We start from the raw sequence: 17,077 nt of genomic DNA, 5'->3' as shown, positions 1-17,077 counted from the left end.
GGCAGAGTTTGCCCAAGCAGGCCGGGGTAGTCTGCCAGTTCTGGTTCTTCGTTGCCGACCACACTGACAGGGCCCCGACTACCCAAGGCCTTATCTGGAGTGGTGATGTTGCAGGTGGTTGTTGTGTTGGTTATATTGGGAATTGAGCCAGCTCGCTCTTTGAATTTGTTCCTCGCAGTAACTGTGGGAGTTGGAGATGGATCCATTGCAATAGAGTGGGTGGCTGTTACCTTACCTTGCGGTAGATGAGAACGAACTGCACTCTTAGAAAAATCAATGTAAATTTACGTGCTCTGAGAATGACATATACGAGCGTCAATTTTGACATAAAATTGAGTCATAATAGACGCGAAATTCAGCTCGTTGATTGAGCAATTTCGAACTTTTCAGTCTCGGAGCACTTAATTTTACATGACATGTTTGTTAACGTCTCATCCTTTATGTCAAAGATGGATTCCGTCACGTGTAGGATTAGGTATTTCTAAGTGTGTGGATTTAGCTTGTGATTATTCTGCGACGGACTACGGTTCCGATAGCGGATCCGGAGTATCCGTTATTATATCGTCATTTAGAGATGAACTAGCCTAAGGCTAAAAATCTCTTAAATAAAGAATTAAAAAAAAAAAAAAAAAATTATATCGCCATCGGACAAGACTGCAAAGTCTTGGACAAGGGTCTGGATTGGGTTTGAGATGTCGTTTGGAATCGGAGTGTCCTCCGAATTAGATATTTGCTACCCTGTTTGGTGATGGTTTTCTTGTTCGTCCCGTTGATTTGAGACGGTTGTGGTTCGGGTAGGTCTTCCATCGCTTGTTCTTGTGTAGTTTTGTGTTGTTCCGTGGACTGTAGTTGCTTCTTGGTCTTCTTGGAGTCGATGGTGATTTGAAGCGAGCTAATTTCTTTGTTCTTGGCTATGAGTACCCTGTAGCTCCTTAACTTTGGTTGCCGGGTCTCGATGCCATGCGTATGGTCTTGTTGTGGACGGTTACTTTTGTTCGCCAAAGCGTTCTGCATTTCGAGGATCTGCGCGTCCTTTTTAAGCCCCAGGATTGCATCCCAGAATTCCTAAGTTTCATTGACGTAACTTGCTGTTTGTGTAAGTTTGACTCTTCCGAAAAAGCTCCATCAATCTTCCCTTTATGTGCGATTCGATTGGTGTCTCCTGCGCACAAAGGGTGACCGCCAGATGACGCCTTAAACCGCAACACCACCAATTGTCCGCGATTGCCTTCCTTGTAAAAGTACATGGGCAGGATGGCACATTTCACTAACACCAATAATTCTGTTGGTCCGGACCTTATATAAAGGACATTGTGTGTCCACCTCGTTTGTCAGCTCAGATGACGTTCGATTGAATTATTTACATCATCGTTTTGGATGATTTGCGTTATAGGACTGAACCAATGCCATATGCATTTCAATTTAAGATGACAATCATTCTACAGAGAGCATTACGTGTTTCATCCTGTCCTGTCCTGTGAGGACCATCATCTGAAACCCGTCGTTCAACATATAAAACTTGTGGATATGGACTGTCAATAAGGCCATTACCGGCCAAGTTTTGTAAAACCATGATGATTGCTATGCCGCACGACGCGATTTAGTTCATTTCGATAATTGGACACTTCCTCGGGGGCTCCGGAACATGCCTGACAGGGCTAGTGTGACCATGGACTGTCAATAAGGCAATTGGCAAATCAAAGTTGGCACTCGTGGAGAATAGACGAACTATAAAAGTGATGATGGTTTTAAAAATTTTCCACGGAGAGCTATACGAGTGCAATCTTAAAATGCTTTTATTTTAAAAATGGAGCATTGTATTTAAATCTGGTTTTTGCTACAGTTGTAGAAAAGCTGAAATCTATGCATACACCTAAAAATCTGAAAAGAAATTATTTTTTCTATATTATAGATCTATTGAGTAGTCCTTAAGTTTTCTCCTAACGTAGCATTAACCAGATTTAAATAAAATGCTCCATTTGCAAAATAAAGGCATTTTAAGATTGAACTCGTATACCTCACCGTGTAAAATTTTGAAACCATCATCACTTTCATAGTTCATCTATTCTCCACGAGTGCCAACTTTGATTTGCCAATAGGGGAATCCACTAGAAACCAAGCGATCGTTTCAGCCTCTGTTGGTGAATAGGGGAACTCTCGAAAGAGTGATGAGGGCTGAAATTTTCGCTGTGAAGCATAGGAAGAGGAAAATGTTTTTAACCTTTTCTAATTAATTTATCCATCGCAGGTGCTTGAAATCATCATCCACAAGGAATATTTTGTTTTCTGTGTAGATTTTGCAGTAATCGGGCTGGTGCTTCCACATATTTTTGTTTAGAAAAGTGAAGAATTATAAATGTCCCATCGGTTATGATCTTCCGGATTTTCAATGTGGTGTTATTTGAACTGTAAATCCGTTCACATATGTGAAAAATAATAAAACAAGACCCCTCCCGATGGAAATATGCAAGATACGCATAACAATATCCCGACCAACCATTTCGTTAATTTTCTTTAATTTTCTATACATCGATCTTCAAAGCCATTCATAAGAAAAATCGATAGCGATCGTCACCATTTCATGAATAATTGTAAAGATGCTAAAAGTCTAATCGTGAATCGTTTATAAAGATTTTTCTCAAAATATTGCTACCAATCGTTACCAATGTTAAAATATCGATTGTGTTGCCAGATCAAAATATCGATTTCTGTTGTAAAATCAAAATATCGATACACAACTGCTGATTTTATTTGCTATTTTTTATCTGCATGATTTCTAGTTTCGATCCCATGCCATCTGGGGTGTACTGATTTCGTTGTTCGTTGCTAATCCTCGGATCCACGGCTGCTGTTGATGAGCTTATCAACGACAGGCAAACACACTCTAGTATGTGGTGTATTGAAATTTCTGTAAATCTTTTCATACATGAATTCAATATTTATTTGTCATAACCATCAACCAGTCAGCCATGTAGGTGTAATAGAGGTAAAAAAGGTGTAAATTTTCCTCATTGGGTTCCAAATGCCGAGAATCCCACCACGCATGCTATCACGGGTTATTAAATATATAGACGTAAACTTGAAGAACGACAATAGTAAACATTTGCTGCATCGCGGCCATCGGTCTTCTCGTTCATTTACCGGCAGATTGCTTCTTCCGATGATATGCCGAATATGTCGATAAATAATATAAACATTGCCACCTGTCACCTGGTGTGTCTCGAACTCTCTTTAACCAGCGTTGCAAATCGACAACAAGGAGATTATAAATGTGTATCGATGGCAATCTTTGTTGTTCTTTGTCAATGTTCAAAGTTACTATGATATCAGTATTTAAATATTTATTGATGAATATTTGTAAAGAATACTAAAGTCCATCTGACATATCGAAATTAAAAGAAATTTAGTATGGCACCTTTATAGATTACTATCATATGACCGATGTAGAAATAATCTTAAATGTAAGTATCGATCAATAAAGATTTTTAAATGTGTACATCGAAATCATAGAAAATTTAAAGTAAAGAATTGCTGACATAAATCTTTATTTCTGTATAAAGAACTTTGAAGAAGTTTCACGAATGGTTGGTCGGGATGCGTTAATTTGAGATGTAAACATTGTAATTTAGATGTAAACAAACGGTTTGGTTGACGTTTCCTCTCATAATCGCCTCTTCATTGGTGGTGCATAGATACAGCCTATTACAGGCCAAGTTTTGTAAAATCATGAAGTTTGATGTCGCACGACGAGTTTTGGTTCTAGTTGAGAATTGGCCACTACCCCGAGGACTCCGGAACATGCCCGGGAGGACAAGTGTGATTGTGCACTGTCAATAAGGTCATTTCCGGCTAAGTTTTGTAAAATCATGAAGTTTGATATCTCGCACTATGGGTTTGCTTCTAGTTGAGAATTGGCCACTTCCCTAGGGGCACCGGAACTTCTTCGGGATGCCCAATGTTCATCTGTAAAGCCGTAAAGGGTCCAATTACATCATTTGAATGAGAAAAAAATATGTTCACCGTGTGTATAATTATTTCAAAATAATAAAGCCGAATGCTGACCCACAGTAAACCAAACGGAAACCGGAATAACTCCAGAAACATGTATTGATTCAAATTTTTCCTGATGGATTCAAAAATTTGACTAGATTCCCGACAAAAAGCAGTTTTTTGTGCAGAAAAAGATTGAGAAATGATGTTTTTAGAGCTAATTGAATTTTGAAATCTATGCCAATTTAGACGTTATTCACGCAAAGGTTAAGGTTAATACGAACATTTAAAAATTCTCTCCCATACCCCACCGTGAAGGAATTTTGAAAACATCATTTCGATATTTCAAGGTTCAAGAGCAAATTTTCATTGCGTCGTAAACAAAATCGAGCTATCAGTGTCAATCGATGCTCCTGATATTACACATATACTGTCCGAATATAGGATCACATCCGATCAAAACAAAAAAAATCGATGTTACTTAAGTCACCCGATTTCTATGGAGATGCCATTTTTCTTAAGTAATAGAGCAGAGAAACCCATCAAAAGTCGAGGGGGACGACTCTATCTACGATGCAGGAAATATTGTGTTTTGCTGTGGCTAGCTGCGTGTACGCTGAGTGGATAGAAAGAAGATTTATCACCATTTTGAAGATTTCCTGCAAAAAAATGATTTGCTATGCAAGTAGATGCGAGAAATGCAAGAAGATTTTTCGAAGATTTATTCACTAGTGTGATATTTTTTGAGCATCTAGAATTGAGATTTAGATGTGTCGCCCCCCTCGTCAAAAGTGTACATTTGTCGTTTCGCTTTCTCAATATTAAAGTGAATAAATCGAACTGTTTGTTGCTCAGATGAATTCGGTGGTCCTAAAATGATGAATGGGCTGCACGTAAGGAGACGTGATCGATAATGCTCCCGAATATCCTGGTAAATACACTTTGTATGATCAAAACCCTGCTTAATATGTTAAACATTGCTATCACTATGAGATTATATGTGCTAAATTGGAAATAGGAATAACTTTTCGATCATCAAAACCAATCTTTATTTTTCTCGGATCGGTGCGAATGTTACCTTCGACATAATGAAAATTTGCTCTTGAGTTCTTATGTTCGCCACGAGAACTAAATTTTGATCACGAATAAAGACTGGTAACCAGTAAGAGGCATTTCCCTACATGATTGTGATGTTATTAATATTATTTATCTGTTTTATTATTAGTTACTGTAACACATTTTAGGTAACGTCCGGTTATAAGATTTGAACTCGTGAACCTTAGCGTTAGAGACATGGATGCTAACCAATTTCGCCCGGTCCGTCCTCTTCGATATTGTTAGTTTGTATATGCGAGATTTAATTCGCGATAAATCGATAGTTAACGCCACCCATGCAGATTTGCCCTATTAAAATGATGATAAAGAATCTGAATATCTCCTGAACATCCCGCGCGGGAAGAAGCTGCACGAAAAAAGTTTCCGTGGTGCTCCGCATGAAAACGAAAAGAACGCAGCCAGATGGATAAACCAAGACAACACTTCATGGGAAAATCGACTTTTACTGTTGCCAGTTTAGCAAATCTTGTTCTTATAACCCGATCACACTACAATCTATATTAGCTTATCTTGATATTAGAATACATACATCTAGTTTTCACTGGAAATCATATGTATAACTTTTGATATCAAGATCATCTATTCTTCGATACAATCGATGTAAATATTTACATTATTTGACAAATCTCAGGTAATCATGACAACAGTTGGTCTCTTTTCTTCATTCATATTGTTTTCAATAATAAAACGTCATGATTACCTGATGGGTTTTGTCAAAAAAGGTAAATATTTACGTTGTTTGTACCAAACAATATCACATATGTTGTGAGAACGGGATATTAAATCAAATCTAGATAATGTGTAAAGAGATCCTTTCGAACGTATAAAATGTCGTAATACCTCAATGTTACCGGTTTTTCTACAAAACTAGCTTCTCTACTTAACAGATTCGAATTTTCTACCTCCACTAATCATAAGATAATTACCAAATAAGTACCAAATAAGGCCTAACTAGAAACACTGGAATAAGAGACCAGCGGAGAAAAAAAACATGAATTTGGCAACAAGATAAACATCAAAGCAATCCTGGCATTACTTGCATTTGTAACTGCTTGCGAGTGACTTCGCCAATGCACCGACGACCCGCATAAGCGCGAACCATAAATTGACCTTACCGATAATGGTTATAAATTGTTTATAATCCCTGCTAAACTTCAACTGAAATGGTTATGGAACTTTACATGAACGTTTAATGATAAAGTTTTAACCTTAAGTATTATAGTTTTTTGGAAGTGGACCTTACCAATAATGGGTTGTTAAGAACCATTACCATTCAAAATTCTTGTTTTCTCCATACATTTTCGGAAAGAAAACTATATTAGAACGTTTTAACTTATGGTTTGAGAACATTAATGGTTATGGTTATGGTAACCAGTAAAGTTCATGAATGGTTTTGTAACATCGATCAACTTTATGTGGAATATATCGCGAATTGGTTGCCTGTAAATTACTGATTACCAATTCACGATATATTTCACGTAAAGTTGAGCGATAATACAAAACCATTAATGGACCTTACTGACTACCATAACCATAACCATTAATGTTCTCAAACCATAAGTAAAAACGTTCTAATATAGTTCTCTTTCCGAAAATGTATGGAGAAAACAAGAATTTTGAATGGTAATGGTTCTTAACAACCCATTATTTGTAAGGTCCGCTTCCAAAAAACCATAATACATAAGGTTAAAACTTTATCACACAAACGTTCATGTAAAGTTCCATAACCATTTCAGTTGAAGTTTAGCAGGGATTATAAACAATTTATAACCATTATCGGTAAGGTCATGTGATGGTTCGCGTTTATGCGGGGAGCGAGTTCATGAGTGATTCTTAAATGATGTTAATACTCCTCCCTAATTGAAGCAAACCATTTGTAAACATTTCAGATTGGAACCGCTTTTGACAGTTCGATTGGAATCATAACAGTGTCTCCGCTGGTCTCTTATTCCAGTGTTTCTAGGCCTAACCAGAGGCAAACATAAAAAAGAAAGGCAACCCTGGTTCCCCCACCCCGTCGATCAACGACGTCAACCGCAGTTTGACATTTTCCACCCGTCGTCCTCTTTGCTTATTTACTTCGCCTCATCTGACCTCGCACGGCGAAGACGTCGTGCATGCGTGATCCGTCAAACGTTCACCTATTTCATAACACACCTTCGGAAGCAGCGAATCGGTTCATCAGGAGTTCGTCGTCGCCGTCATCCCAATTTCGGATATTATTTTTTTATCAACTAAATACTAGCAGCCCAGGTGAGATGAACTCCCTAACGAGACTGATCGCATTCCGCGGCGCTTCGACATCCGGCGGTCTGCTGTCCGCAGTTGTCCGTCCACTGAGCACCGGTCAGCCCCGGTTCTGTGTCTTCAAAATCCAAAGCCCACAGGAGTTCCAGGAGAAGGTGAAAGACAGCAAGGACCCCATCATAGTGGACTTTTTTGCGACGTAATGATGACCGAGCGGGATTTTGCTTTGATTATACGTTTTTGATTGTGATTTGCTCTGTTGCAGATGGTGCGGTCCGTGCCGAATGTTGACACCGCGAATTGAATCCATTATCGGTGAGCAGAAGGGAAGGGTCAAGCTGGCAAAGGTCAGTCCCGGTGGAGGAAAAGGTGAAAGCGACTTTCGCTGAGTTAATTCATCTGGAACCGTCTTCATTCTAGGTCGATATTGACGAGCACACCGACCTGGCACTGGACTACGAGGTGGCATCAGTTCCGGTTCTGCTGGCAATTCGCAACGGCAAAGTCGAACAGCGTCTCGTTGGACTGCAGGACACCGACAAGCTGAGAAATTGGGTCGAGAAGGTGGTGAAGAACGAACAGTAGTAGCAATCCCAGTGAGGCAGCGCCCGAAGGCATTTTGAGTTGTTGGGTGGAAAAATGAGTGTTTTCGTTTTTCGTTTCGTCAGATGGAAATATGTTGTGAGAGCTTTACTTCAAATTTTCCCATAGGGGGATGATGATCGACAAATATGCTCCAGGTTAGAAATCTTGTCAGTGCGTACTATTTTTTCCTTACCCGGGATTTCGGGAAATATAGATTTGTTCTGAATTGAACTGTACTACGGGCCTTTTTGTTTCGATCGATGTCCATTATTTTTTTGTGAGAAAAGGCATTACGTAATTACCTATATTGTCATTTAAGGTTTTTTTTTCCTTGGATTTGTTTTCCGTCGATCTTGTTTTCCGTGCTGAGCACCAATGCTACCGACGCCAGGAAGGCAGCTCCCACACCTGGACCCTATCTATCGACCCATCAACTCATGAACCGGGGACCAACGGCTTTACTTCCCATCCGAAGGAAGGCGTGATCAGAGATGTTATGCCTCAGAACATCCCGGCGGCGCCGGGATTGAACCCAGGCCTGCTGGGGTGAGAGGTAATCACGCTTACCACTACACGTCATTTAAGGTTGAATTTTTCAAAACGAGCTTTTTAAAACGATAATATGAATGAACAGTTGAATAACAACTGGGGCCTCGGATAACCTGGTCAGTTAATCAGTTAAGGCACGGTATTACAATTATTAGTCGGAGGCAGCCAGCCCAGTGGCAGGCGCGTAGGCAACATGTTATACCGTGACAGCGGGCACAGCACAGCAAAAGAAACGGTTTGAGCCCGGGACATGCTGCCTACTGTCAAACGCTGCTGTTAGTATAGATCTTGTCACTAGCCTGGAGGCAGCAGTTTCGATTTCCGTTCTGGTCTAGAACATCTTTTTGGTAAGAAATGTTCTCGACTTCCTTAGGGCACAGAGTATTAGCATAGAGGTAACTCTAAGACCAGAAGGTCCCGAATAAAAGTGCTCAACTTTTTCGCTCAGCCCTGGTACTCTCTTCGGTCCCAAGCTAATCGATGCACTCCTCAAAACATAGGAAATCCACGAACCCCTCATTTTATCTATCAAACTTCCATAGCGAATCAAAATAAACATAGTGTAGTACTAGAATTTTGCCTAGAATGGGATACGTTAATCGATATGATTGGGACCAATAGGCTAGTCAAGTAGTGAGCCAATTTTAAATCATTAGTTTCCACCGGTTGGTATTAGTGTGCTTGCCGCACAATAAACAAATTCTTGCATTGGTTCGCACAGAAAGCTCTCATCGAAGATCCACAACTCCAGTCAAATCCAGGAAGAAAGTTTCTTCCTGGATTTGACTGGAGTTGTGGATCTTTGATAATCTTAGATTTAATATTAAAGCTGAACTGTCAAATCTGCAAAGATTTGGTTGTAGATATTCAAGGACAGGCAGGTATAAAATTAACCAAGCCATTGGTTGCAAAAAATGGGATCTCTCTGGAAATACAGAACCTAAAACCGACTCGTAACATCTTGTAAGTCCTCTGAACATTCTCTCGAAGTCTTCGAGACTCCCCTAAGCTGATGCGATACAGAATCCAAAACTGTCCTTCTTGGTGGCTGCAGTGCACTGTTCATAAAAGCATAACAGTCACACCTTTGCTTGATTTCCTATTAAAATGGGACTGTTATGCGTTTATGGGCAGTGCAGCAAATATGAGGACGTAGTTTCATGTGCGAAGTCGCAACTGTATCCAGGGATGCCAGGTGTTTAAAAAAAGTGTTCAACAAGATCAAAAAAAAAATCTTCAGGGGTATATTTCAACTTGGAGAACAGAAGGGGAGAGGGAGTGGCTTTCAATGTTTAATTTATTTTTAAATTTATGACATTATCCATAATGATGGGATTTCTGAGGAGAGAATTCCAAGAAAATCATGAAGACATCCAAAATATGATTTTAGAATAATTAATAACAAATTCGGTGGATTGTTTCAAGAGAATTCCAAGGGAATTTTTAAGGATATTCTGAGAGGAGAAATGCAACGAGAGTTCCAAGGAAATTTTAGGAGAAAACTTAGATAATGCCAAGGAATATGGCATAGAAATTGAGAGTTACAATTACAGGAGAATTAAGGAGAATTTTAAAAGAATTTCTTGGGAGTTCTGACTACAATACCAAGAAGATTATGGAAAGAGTTCTTCAGGAATTGAGAGGAGAACTTCAAGTGAAGTCTGATAGTTCTGAGTAGACTTTCAAGATATTATCCTCGATAACCGATTATCCGATGGAAATTCTGATATTGATTCGAATTGAATTTGAAAGAGCACTCAAAAGAATATCTAGGAGAATTCCAATGTTGGAAAAGTTCGCGATATTTCACGAAGTTCTCCAAGGGAAAAGTTCGCGAGACATAGTGATTTTTTGCGAACTTTTCCATCACTGGAGAATTCTAAGGGATATTTTAGGGAGAGCTTGAAAGGAATTCCCTGGAGTATTCAAATGCAACTCCTGGGCAAATTTCAAGAAAACTCAAAGTGAAATTTCATGAGAACATTTTAAGGAATTTCTGAGCAGAATTTAATGGTGATTTTAGAAATAATTCAATTGAAGTTTTAGGACGTTCTGGAGAATTCTGAAGAGAATTTCAAGGAAATTCTGCGAGAACTTATAGAGTTCGTGGCAAATTGCAAAGTGAATTTCTAGACCTATATGTAAAAAAAACTCATTGAGTATTGTGAAGAAAATTATGTTAGGATACCAGATAGAGTCCCAATTCTTAGATTTTTGAGAAATGCTTAAAGAAATCATGTGAAAGGATTTAAGACAATCCAGATGTAGACAAATTTACAAGATTCCGCACATAGAAAGAAAAATCAAGATTCATATTTGGGAAATAAATTAAGAATGCTGAGACTTCGGAAAATGTTTGAATTATCAAAGAGATTTCAAGATGGATTAAGAAAAATATTTAAGATACTGACCAGTATTTTTCTTTTTTTTTTTTTTTTTTTGATATTATGGATTTAACAAATGTGAGATCTTATATCAATATTCCGAAGCTGGAGTAATTTTTTGTGATTCTGATGTTTTAAGATGTTTCAAAACTAATGAAAATATTCGACTTTTGAAAATTTCTAAGAGCAACCGTACCAGTCGTTGCCATTTGCGGCACTATTTTACTTACGCACAGCGTTTCCATTTTGGCTTAATCACTCCCCTCCACACCGGTCGTTGCTATCAGAGTCATAATTTAAGTTACCGTTTTCCACACCGGCAAAACAAACTTTTGACGTTCATTCAAAATAGCAACCGTCGGATGCGTTGCTACCGGGTTGCTAAGATTAACCGTACCAATGAGTAAATAAGGCACATTTACTCTACCATAACGCTACTTGCGTACCGGAGGTTGCTATTCAGGTGGGGGAAATAGCAATCCGCACCATGGGAAGTAGTGAGTTCATAAATTTAGCAACCCGGTAGCAACGCATCAGACGGTTGCTATTTTGAATAAACGTCAAAAGTTTGTTTTGCCGGTGTGGAAAACGGTAACTTATAGTACGTTCAGACTACAGAGTTATAACATGTTATAGAGCTATCTTGATGGTGGTTTCTGTGTTGCAATTATTTGACAACCGTTATAACATGTTATAACTCTCCAGTCTGGACAGCGTTTTAAATTATGACTCTTAAACGCTGTCCAGACTGGAGAGTTATAACATGTTATAACGGTTGTCAAATAATTGCAACACAGAAACCACCATCAAGATAGCGCTATAACATGTTATAACTCTGTAGTCTGAACGTACTATTATAGCAACGACCGGTGTGGAGAGGAGTGATCAAGCCAAAATGGAAACGCTGTGCGTAAGTAAAATAGTGCCGCAAATGGCAACGACTGGTACGGTTGCTCTAAATGTACTAAATCACTACTTCCCAAGGTGCGGATTGCTATTTCCCCCACTTGAATAGCAACCCTGGGTACGCAAGTAGCGTTATGCCTTGTTCAGACTGGAGAGTTATAACATGTTATAACGGTTGTCAAATAATTGCAACACAGAGACCACCATCAAGATAGCGTTATAACATGTTATAACTCTGTAGTCTGAACGTACTATTATGGTAGAGGTTGGTAAATGTGCCTTATTTACTCATTGGTACGGTTGCTCTAACGTAAAATAAATCAAATTTCTGGTACTTTAAACATTTTCAAGATATTGAACTCAAACCATGTTTTTTAAACTCTAGGAATTTGCCCTATTCCGAACTTTGTAAATTATTTAAAATTTGATGACTTGAAGATTTTTTTAAACGATTTCGAGTAGAAATACTCAGAGGGAGAGATGGGCGGAGAAAACAAAATAAATTATCTTGCAACCCTTGTTAGAAGCTAGCATTTCACATGACTTTTACTTTTAATTCGATTTACGTGCAAAATAATAATTGAGTGCATCGCAATATTTTGCAAATTTCTTGGTGCCATTAATTAATCAACTAAGATCAATTAATCAATAGAACTAGAATATGGTTTTTTACTACAAAAACTAGTTGAATTTGAGAAGCAGACGAAACATAAAGGTGATTGAATTTCTGTTCTATTGTAATTCTCTCAAATTTAATGTAGTAGGGGTAAGAGGGGCATAGTGAGCATCCCGCACTTTGACTCTGGATTTCTAGCTGCATGAAGCAAATCAACTGGTAGTAGGTCCAATATCATTATGATATTGATCCTACCACCGACCAATTTGTTCCGAACGGCCGGAAGTCCAAGCTGGTGCACGGGATGCTCACTATGCCTCTCTTACCCCTAATAATAACAAATCATCGGAAAAACTCTAGCGGTAATGTTCGATTGGCTCAGAGTTTGACAGTTCATTTGGCTCAAAACATTCTCTCCGCCCATCTCTCCCTCTGAGTAAAGAGCCTGAATTTAGGAAAATAGTCATAGGAAAAGTTATTCCAATCTAGCAGACGACCTGTCAAATGGATAAGATGTCGCCTCTTTACCCAATTCAGTCTCTTTACCTCTGAGTATTTCTAATTCCGAGATTTTGGATCTACCAGGGGGAACGACACTCATTAAGATGAATTCTCTTTTACCATGCTTGCCTGTAAAAATAATGTAATTGAAGAGAGTTTTTTGAGTTTGTCGGCTTGACGAACATTTAGTAAGGATAGAAAAAATAATCTAGGATTCCTAATGGGATTGCATTGGATGCGAGGGTGCTTTAAATTGTCATGGGGATGCGTGCAACTGAAATGAAACAGTACGAAAGAAAAACATCGCAGTAGCTCAGTGAAAAATAATGTTTGGATGGTGACAGCTGGACTACAAAAGCCCTCTACTAATAGAATGTATCGATTCCACGACGAAACTGCAAAAACCTTTAATTCTAAACACGCAAACGAAATTTGTGAAAGCCAGTAGAAGCGGCAGTAGTTGCAGGAATAGCAGCATCGCGGATTCATGTAGCCGTTACCGAGACTGGAAACCTTGGTCCGGTCACGATACTGTGATCTTCACAACCGATTTGCAATTCTCCACAGATTAACTTAAAAATTCTACCCTGAATTTGAACTCACAAAAGTGACTTGGAGTGAAAGTCTAAAATCTCTTAGAGCGCTTTCTAAAACTACCTTTAATACCATCTGAAATTACTTGTTATCCCTGACATTAATTCAAAGTTTAGTCTGGTCCAAGAATCTTAAAACTTTTCAAAGCCCCAAAATCTTTTTTTCTAAAAAATAGATGAAGTAATTTTTTCCCCGATTTGTCATTGTTGAAAGTCTCGGGTTTTTTTTTTCGATTTCCCGGTTCACTGGTCATCCTGCTCATCCCACACCTGCCCTATAATATTCGATCGACTCTCCACAAATGAGAGAGCGAGATATATCGTCGAATTCGTGCAATACTGGCACCACTCAAAATCTGTGAATTTTCACATTCAACGTTTGAAAATTTGGGGTTCAGTTTCAATTTTATGATTCTTTTCATTTCCATTGGACTGAATCACAGAGAAACTGAATCGAGTGTGTTTCATTAATTATTTCAAATTCAGATTAAAAAATAAACAGATTAACGATTTTTACTGTATCTTATTTCAGATGTTCTCATTTGTCATTTGTCTCCTCTATGACGCTCTTGATGTATTTGCCCCCGCGACCAATTATAGACGAGTGGTCGGTCATCTATTTTAATTTAAGCTCCCTCGGGAACCCAATCGAGAAATCACTTCATCCTTGGCCTTCAGCATAGATATACGTGGTGGTTACCTTCGTACTTTTCATTCCCTAATTCATTTCCACCAGCTTCGCCAGGACAATCGCCACCTTGAACGACTCAACACATATAAAAAAATTTTAACACCATGTTTATTATGAAGATCGTTGAAAACTGACAGTGCTTCGCGATCGACCTGAAAACTGCACGGCTTGCTTGATGATTTGTGTGCATGCAGAAGGGATAAGTTGGGAATAGAAAGAATAGATAGGATGGATTGAAATTTTGTGCACGTTGAAAATTTTAGGAGTGATTTGGGTAGAAATGGAATAATCCTGAAGTGTCGTCCCCCCTGGGATCTACACACATAGAAAAAATCATGTAAATTCAGGTGATGACATGACGTCTCAGGTGATGTCATGACGTCTCAGATGCTCTGAGACGTCAATTTTGACATAAAATTGAGTCATGACAGACGCGAAATACGGATCAATCAAATATACTTTTTGTCGAATAACGAACTTTTCAGTCTCGGATCATTTAATTTTACATGACCTGTCTGATTACGTCACATCGTTTATGTCAAAGATTGATTCCGTCACGTGTAAAAATAGTTATTTGGGCAATTTTTAATTTGCACGGCGTGCATATTATGGGGCGATCAAGGGGTGTTCAACTCTGCACATCCCAATCTGTGCCGAAAGCTAGATCAAGCGTTATGCCGAACGTGCTGAAGTATGGCAATCAAGCCATCAGTCTCAGCAACCCATGAGTTTGGCAACCCTGCACTTATGACTTTTGAGATTGTGTGTGTACATTTTCAAGTCAAGGACGGAAAAAGGTCGTGAAACTTTATTCCAATATAATATTCAACGAGCTGGTTGCCGGTCATCCGCTTCAAGAAAATGGCACTCGAAGATTAGCCCCTCCGCGAGAAGGAGAAGGGTGACTGATGGCAAAAGCTGTCCATGCAGGAGAATACAGTTCTCTAACGTGCGTCATTCTGGCAGAAGTTTGCCGAAACCAAGTACCCAACCGGCAAGTGGAAGATGAATCTTGTCCTAGTCTTGTCTGCAATATCATCATGCTACTCGGGCAATGCTACAATCTGAACAATAGGAAGGACTCGACCAGCGGTAGTAGCACCAGCAATAGACCTGCAGTCGTGGTCAGGTACTAAATTCGTCTGACTGCCCCCTATCCAAATGTCGGTCCAGAATCTCGATACTGGTTGGAGTCGTTTGATGACTACCTCCTCCTTGTATCTGCCTGTTGTTCCTTCATATTTTTTATCCTTGGTCATGCCAGAATCGCATATTAATCTCCCTCAAACTGCTGCCGGTTCCGATTGCGTTCATTAAGACCGCGATTCAGATTGGCTCTGTTACCTCCGGTGTGGTTACCTTCACAATTATGTTAGCAGCATATTTCTTAATGTTGCTGTTGCCGTCGATGATACGAATAGTTGCGAAAGAGCGTAGAGAGACCTCCACAGTCAATCGAATCCGAGTTCAGTCCATAGAATGAGCTGTACGGCTGACTGATTGGTGAACCATCAATCGTACCGGGGTGTTCTGCGGGAGAAACAGCTGCGATTGCAGATACATCTGAAGAATGGTTGGATCGTTCGGCACCAGGGTGGTGTTAACACCGTACATTATCGCTGCAATGCTCCTTACCCATACAATTGACTTTCGATTCGGATCCTATGGCCATCTAGTTAATACTTAATTCTAGTTAGTTCAGGCCTATTCTGTGGGGCGTGGTGACTCTGACTAGTTCGTTTGGACTTCCCTGAAACTATGAACATCTCTCAAAAACCGTGTGAACTTTCTGTAGAGGTTTATCCCCCAGAAGGCATAAGGACAAAGAGTGTCTCGTCAATTATACAATCTCTTATTATGATTGACTTACTTTGAAGTAAACGAAAAAGTAAACCTTAGCAACGATTGGCAACATGTCAACGCTAAATAGTGATGCCATTTTATATTATATGTTGTGTCATACTTGTCATCATGTGGCATGACCCGCCGATCAGTGTGCCACGATGTGTTTCGGCACAATGTTTAAACTTGATTACCCCTTGGGGTGATCAACTTCATAAACCAGCTGAATTGTAAAAATTGCTTCGGAAAATACACAAAACAAATAGCCGAGTAGATGAATCGAAAATACTCAAGTTGACGGCCCTCGGCAGATTGGCGGGGTTCCAACTAAAAATTGTTTGGATTTAAAACGGTCAGATCTCGAGTCAGATAACCGATTACCGAGATCCAAGGTATTGACTCGGGTATTGACTACCAATGTTGCTTTAAAGCAACAGTAAACGCACCGAGAAATGTCAATCCAAGCGAGTTGTTAACGAAAGAGAAAATCGACGAAGAGAATAGATCATTGCAGTTATGTTAATCGATTTGCCTGGGACCAATAGGCTAGTCAAGTAGTGAGCCAATTTCAAATTGATAGTTTCATATTGATTGTTGTTTTTTTTAATTCTTTATTTGAGAGATTTTTAGCCATAGGCTAGTTCATCTCTACACACTTAAATTTTTTCGCCGAGATTCCAACAGCCGAGCAGTTCTGCAATTTATTTTACTGAGATTCAGTAAAACAATTGCCGAGACTCAGCTATCAAATAACTATTTGCTGAAATATCAGCTAACAAACAGATATTTTGCAGAGATATCAGCAAAAGTAAATGCCGAGGTATTCGGTTGTTGGAGATTTTACCGAGCTAGATTAAGTGTGTAGGCCCTTATGCATGGTCACTGTCGAATTAATTAGGTCTATTCAACATCTGTGCTAAAAAATTTACATTAAAAATAATTTCATCTGTCACCGTCTGTGGCAAAATAGAAACCAGAATCAAAACAAACGTACGCAGCCACGAAGTTTGTTTTGAAGATTTTTCACTCTCGCACGAGTTGAAAGTGGCGCGCCGCG

General features: G+C 39.2%; 1 protein-coding gene across 1 annotated transcript; it reads left to right on the top strand.

The window, feature by feature from the left end:
- Positions 1-7,213: 7,213 nt before the first annotated feature.
- On the top strand, positions 7,214-8,177 carry LOC135708216 (thioredoxin, mitochondrial). The gene is made up of 3 exons (XM_065230220.1): positions 7,214-7,552; positions 7,619-7,700; positions 7,774-8,177. Exons 1-3 carry the CDS (start codon positions 7,224-7,226, stop codon positions 7,936-7,938), a joined length of 576 nt encoding a protein of 191 aa, XP_065086292.1. The 5' UTR covers positions 7,214-7,223; the 3' UTR covers positions 7,939-8,177.
- The last annotated feature ends 8,900 nt before the right edge of the window (positions 8,178-17,077 follow it).

The sequence above is a fragment of the Ochlerotatus camptorhynchus genome, unplaced genomic scaffold (assembly GCF_037179485.1).
Source record: "Ochlerotatus camptorhynchus isolate MF236.1 unplaced genomic scaffold, CSIRO-AGI_Acam_v1.1 ptg000328l, whole genome shotgun sequence".
NCBI lineage: Eukaryota > Metazoa > Arthropoda > Insecta > Diptera > Culicidae > Ochlerotatus > Ochlerotatus camptorhynchus.
The sequence above is the reverse complement of the archived record's forward strand: the minus strand, read 5'-3'. Positions and strand labels throughout refer to the sequence as shown.

What these genes read in the sequence shown, in the direction of transcription:
- LOC135708216 (XM_065230220.1), top strand. Translation starts at nt 7,224, where the DNA reads ATGCGTGATCCGTCAAACGTTCACCTATTTCATAACACACCTTCGGAA. An exon ending in ATAGTGGACTTTTTTGCGAC is followed by an intron (nt 7,553 to 7,618) that starts GTAATGATGACC and finishes GCTCTGTTGCAG; the next exon opens with ATGGTGCGGTCCGTGCCGAA. An exon ending in GAAGGGTCAAGCTGGCAAAG is followed by an intron (nt 7,701 to 7,773) that starts GTCAGTCCCGGT and finishes TCTTCATTCTAG; the next exon opens with GTCGATATTGACGAGCACAC.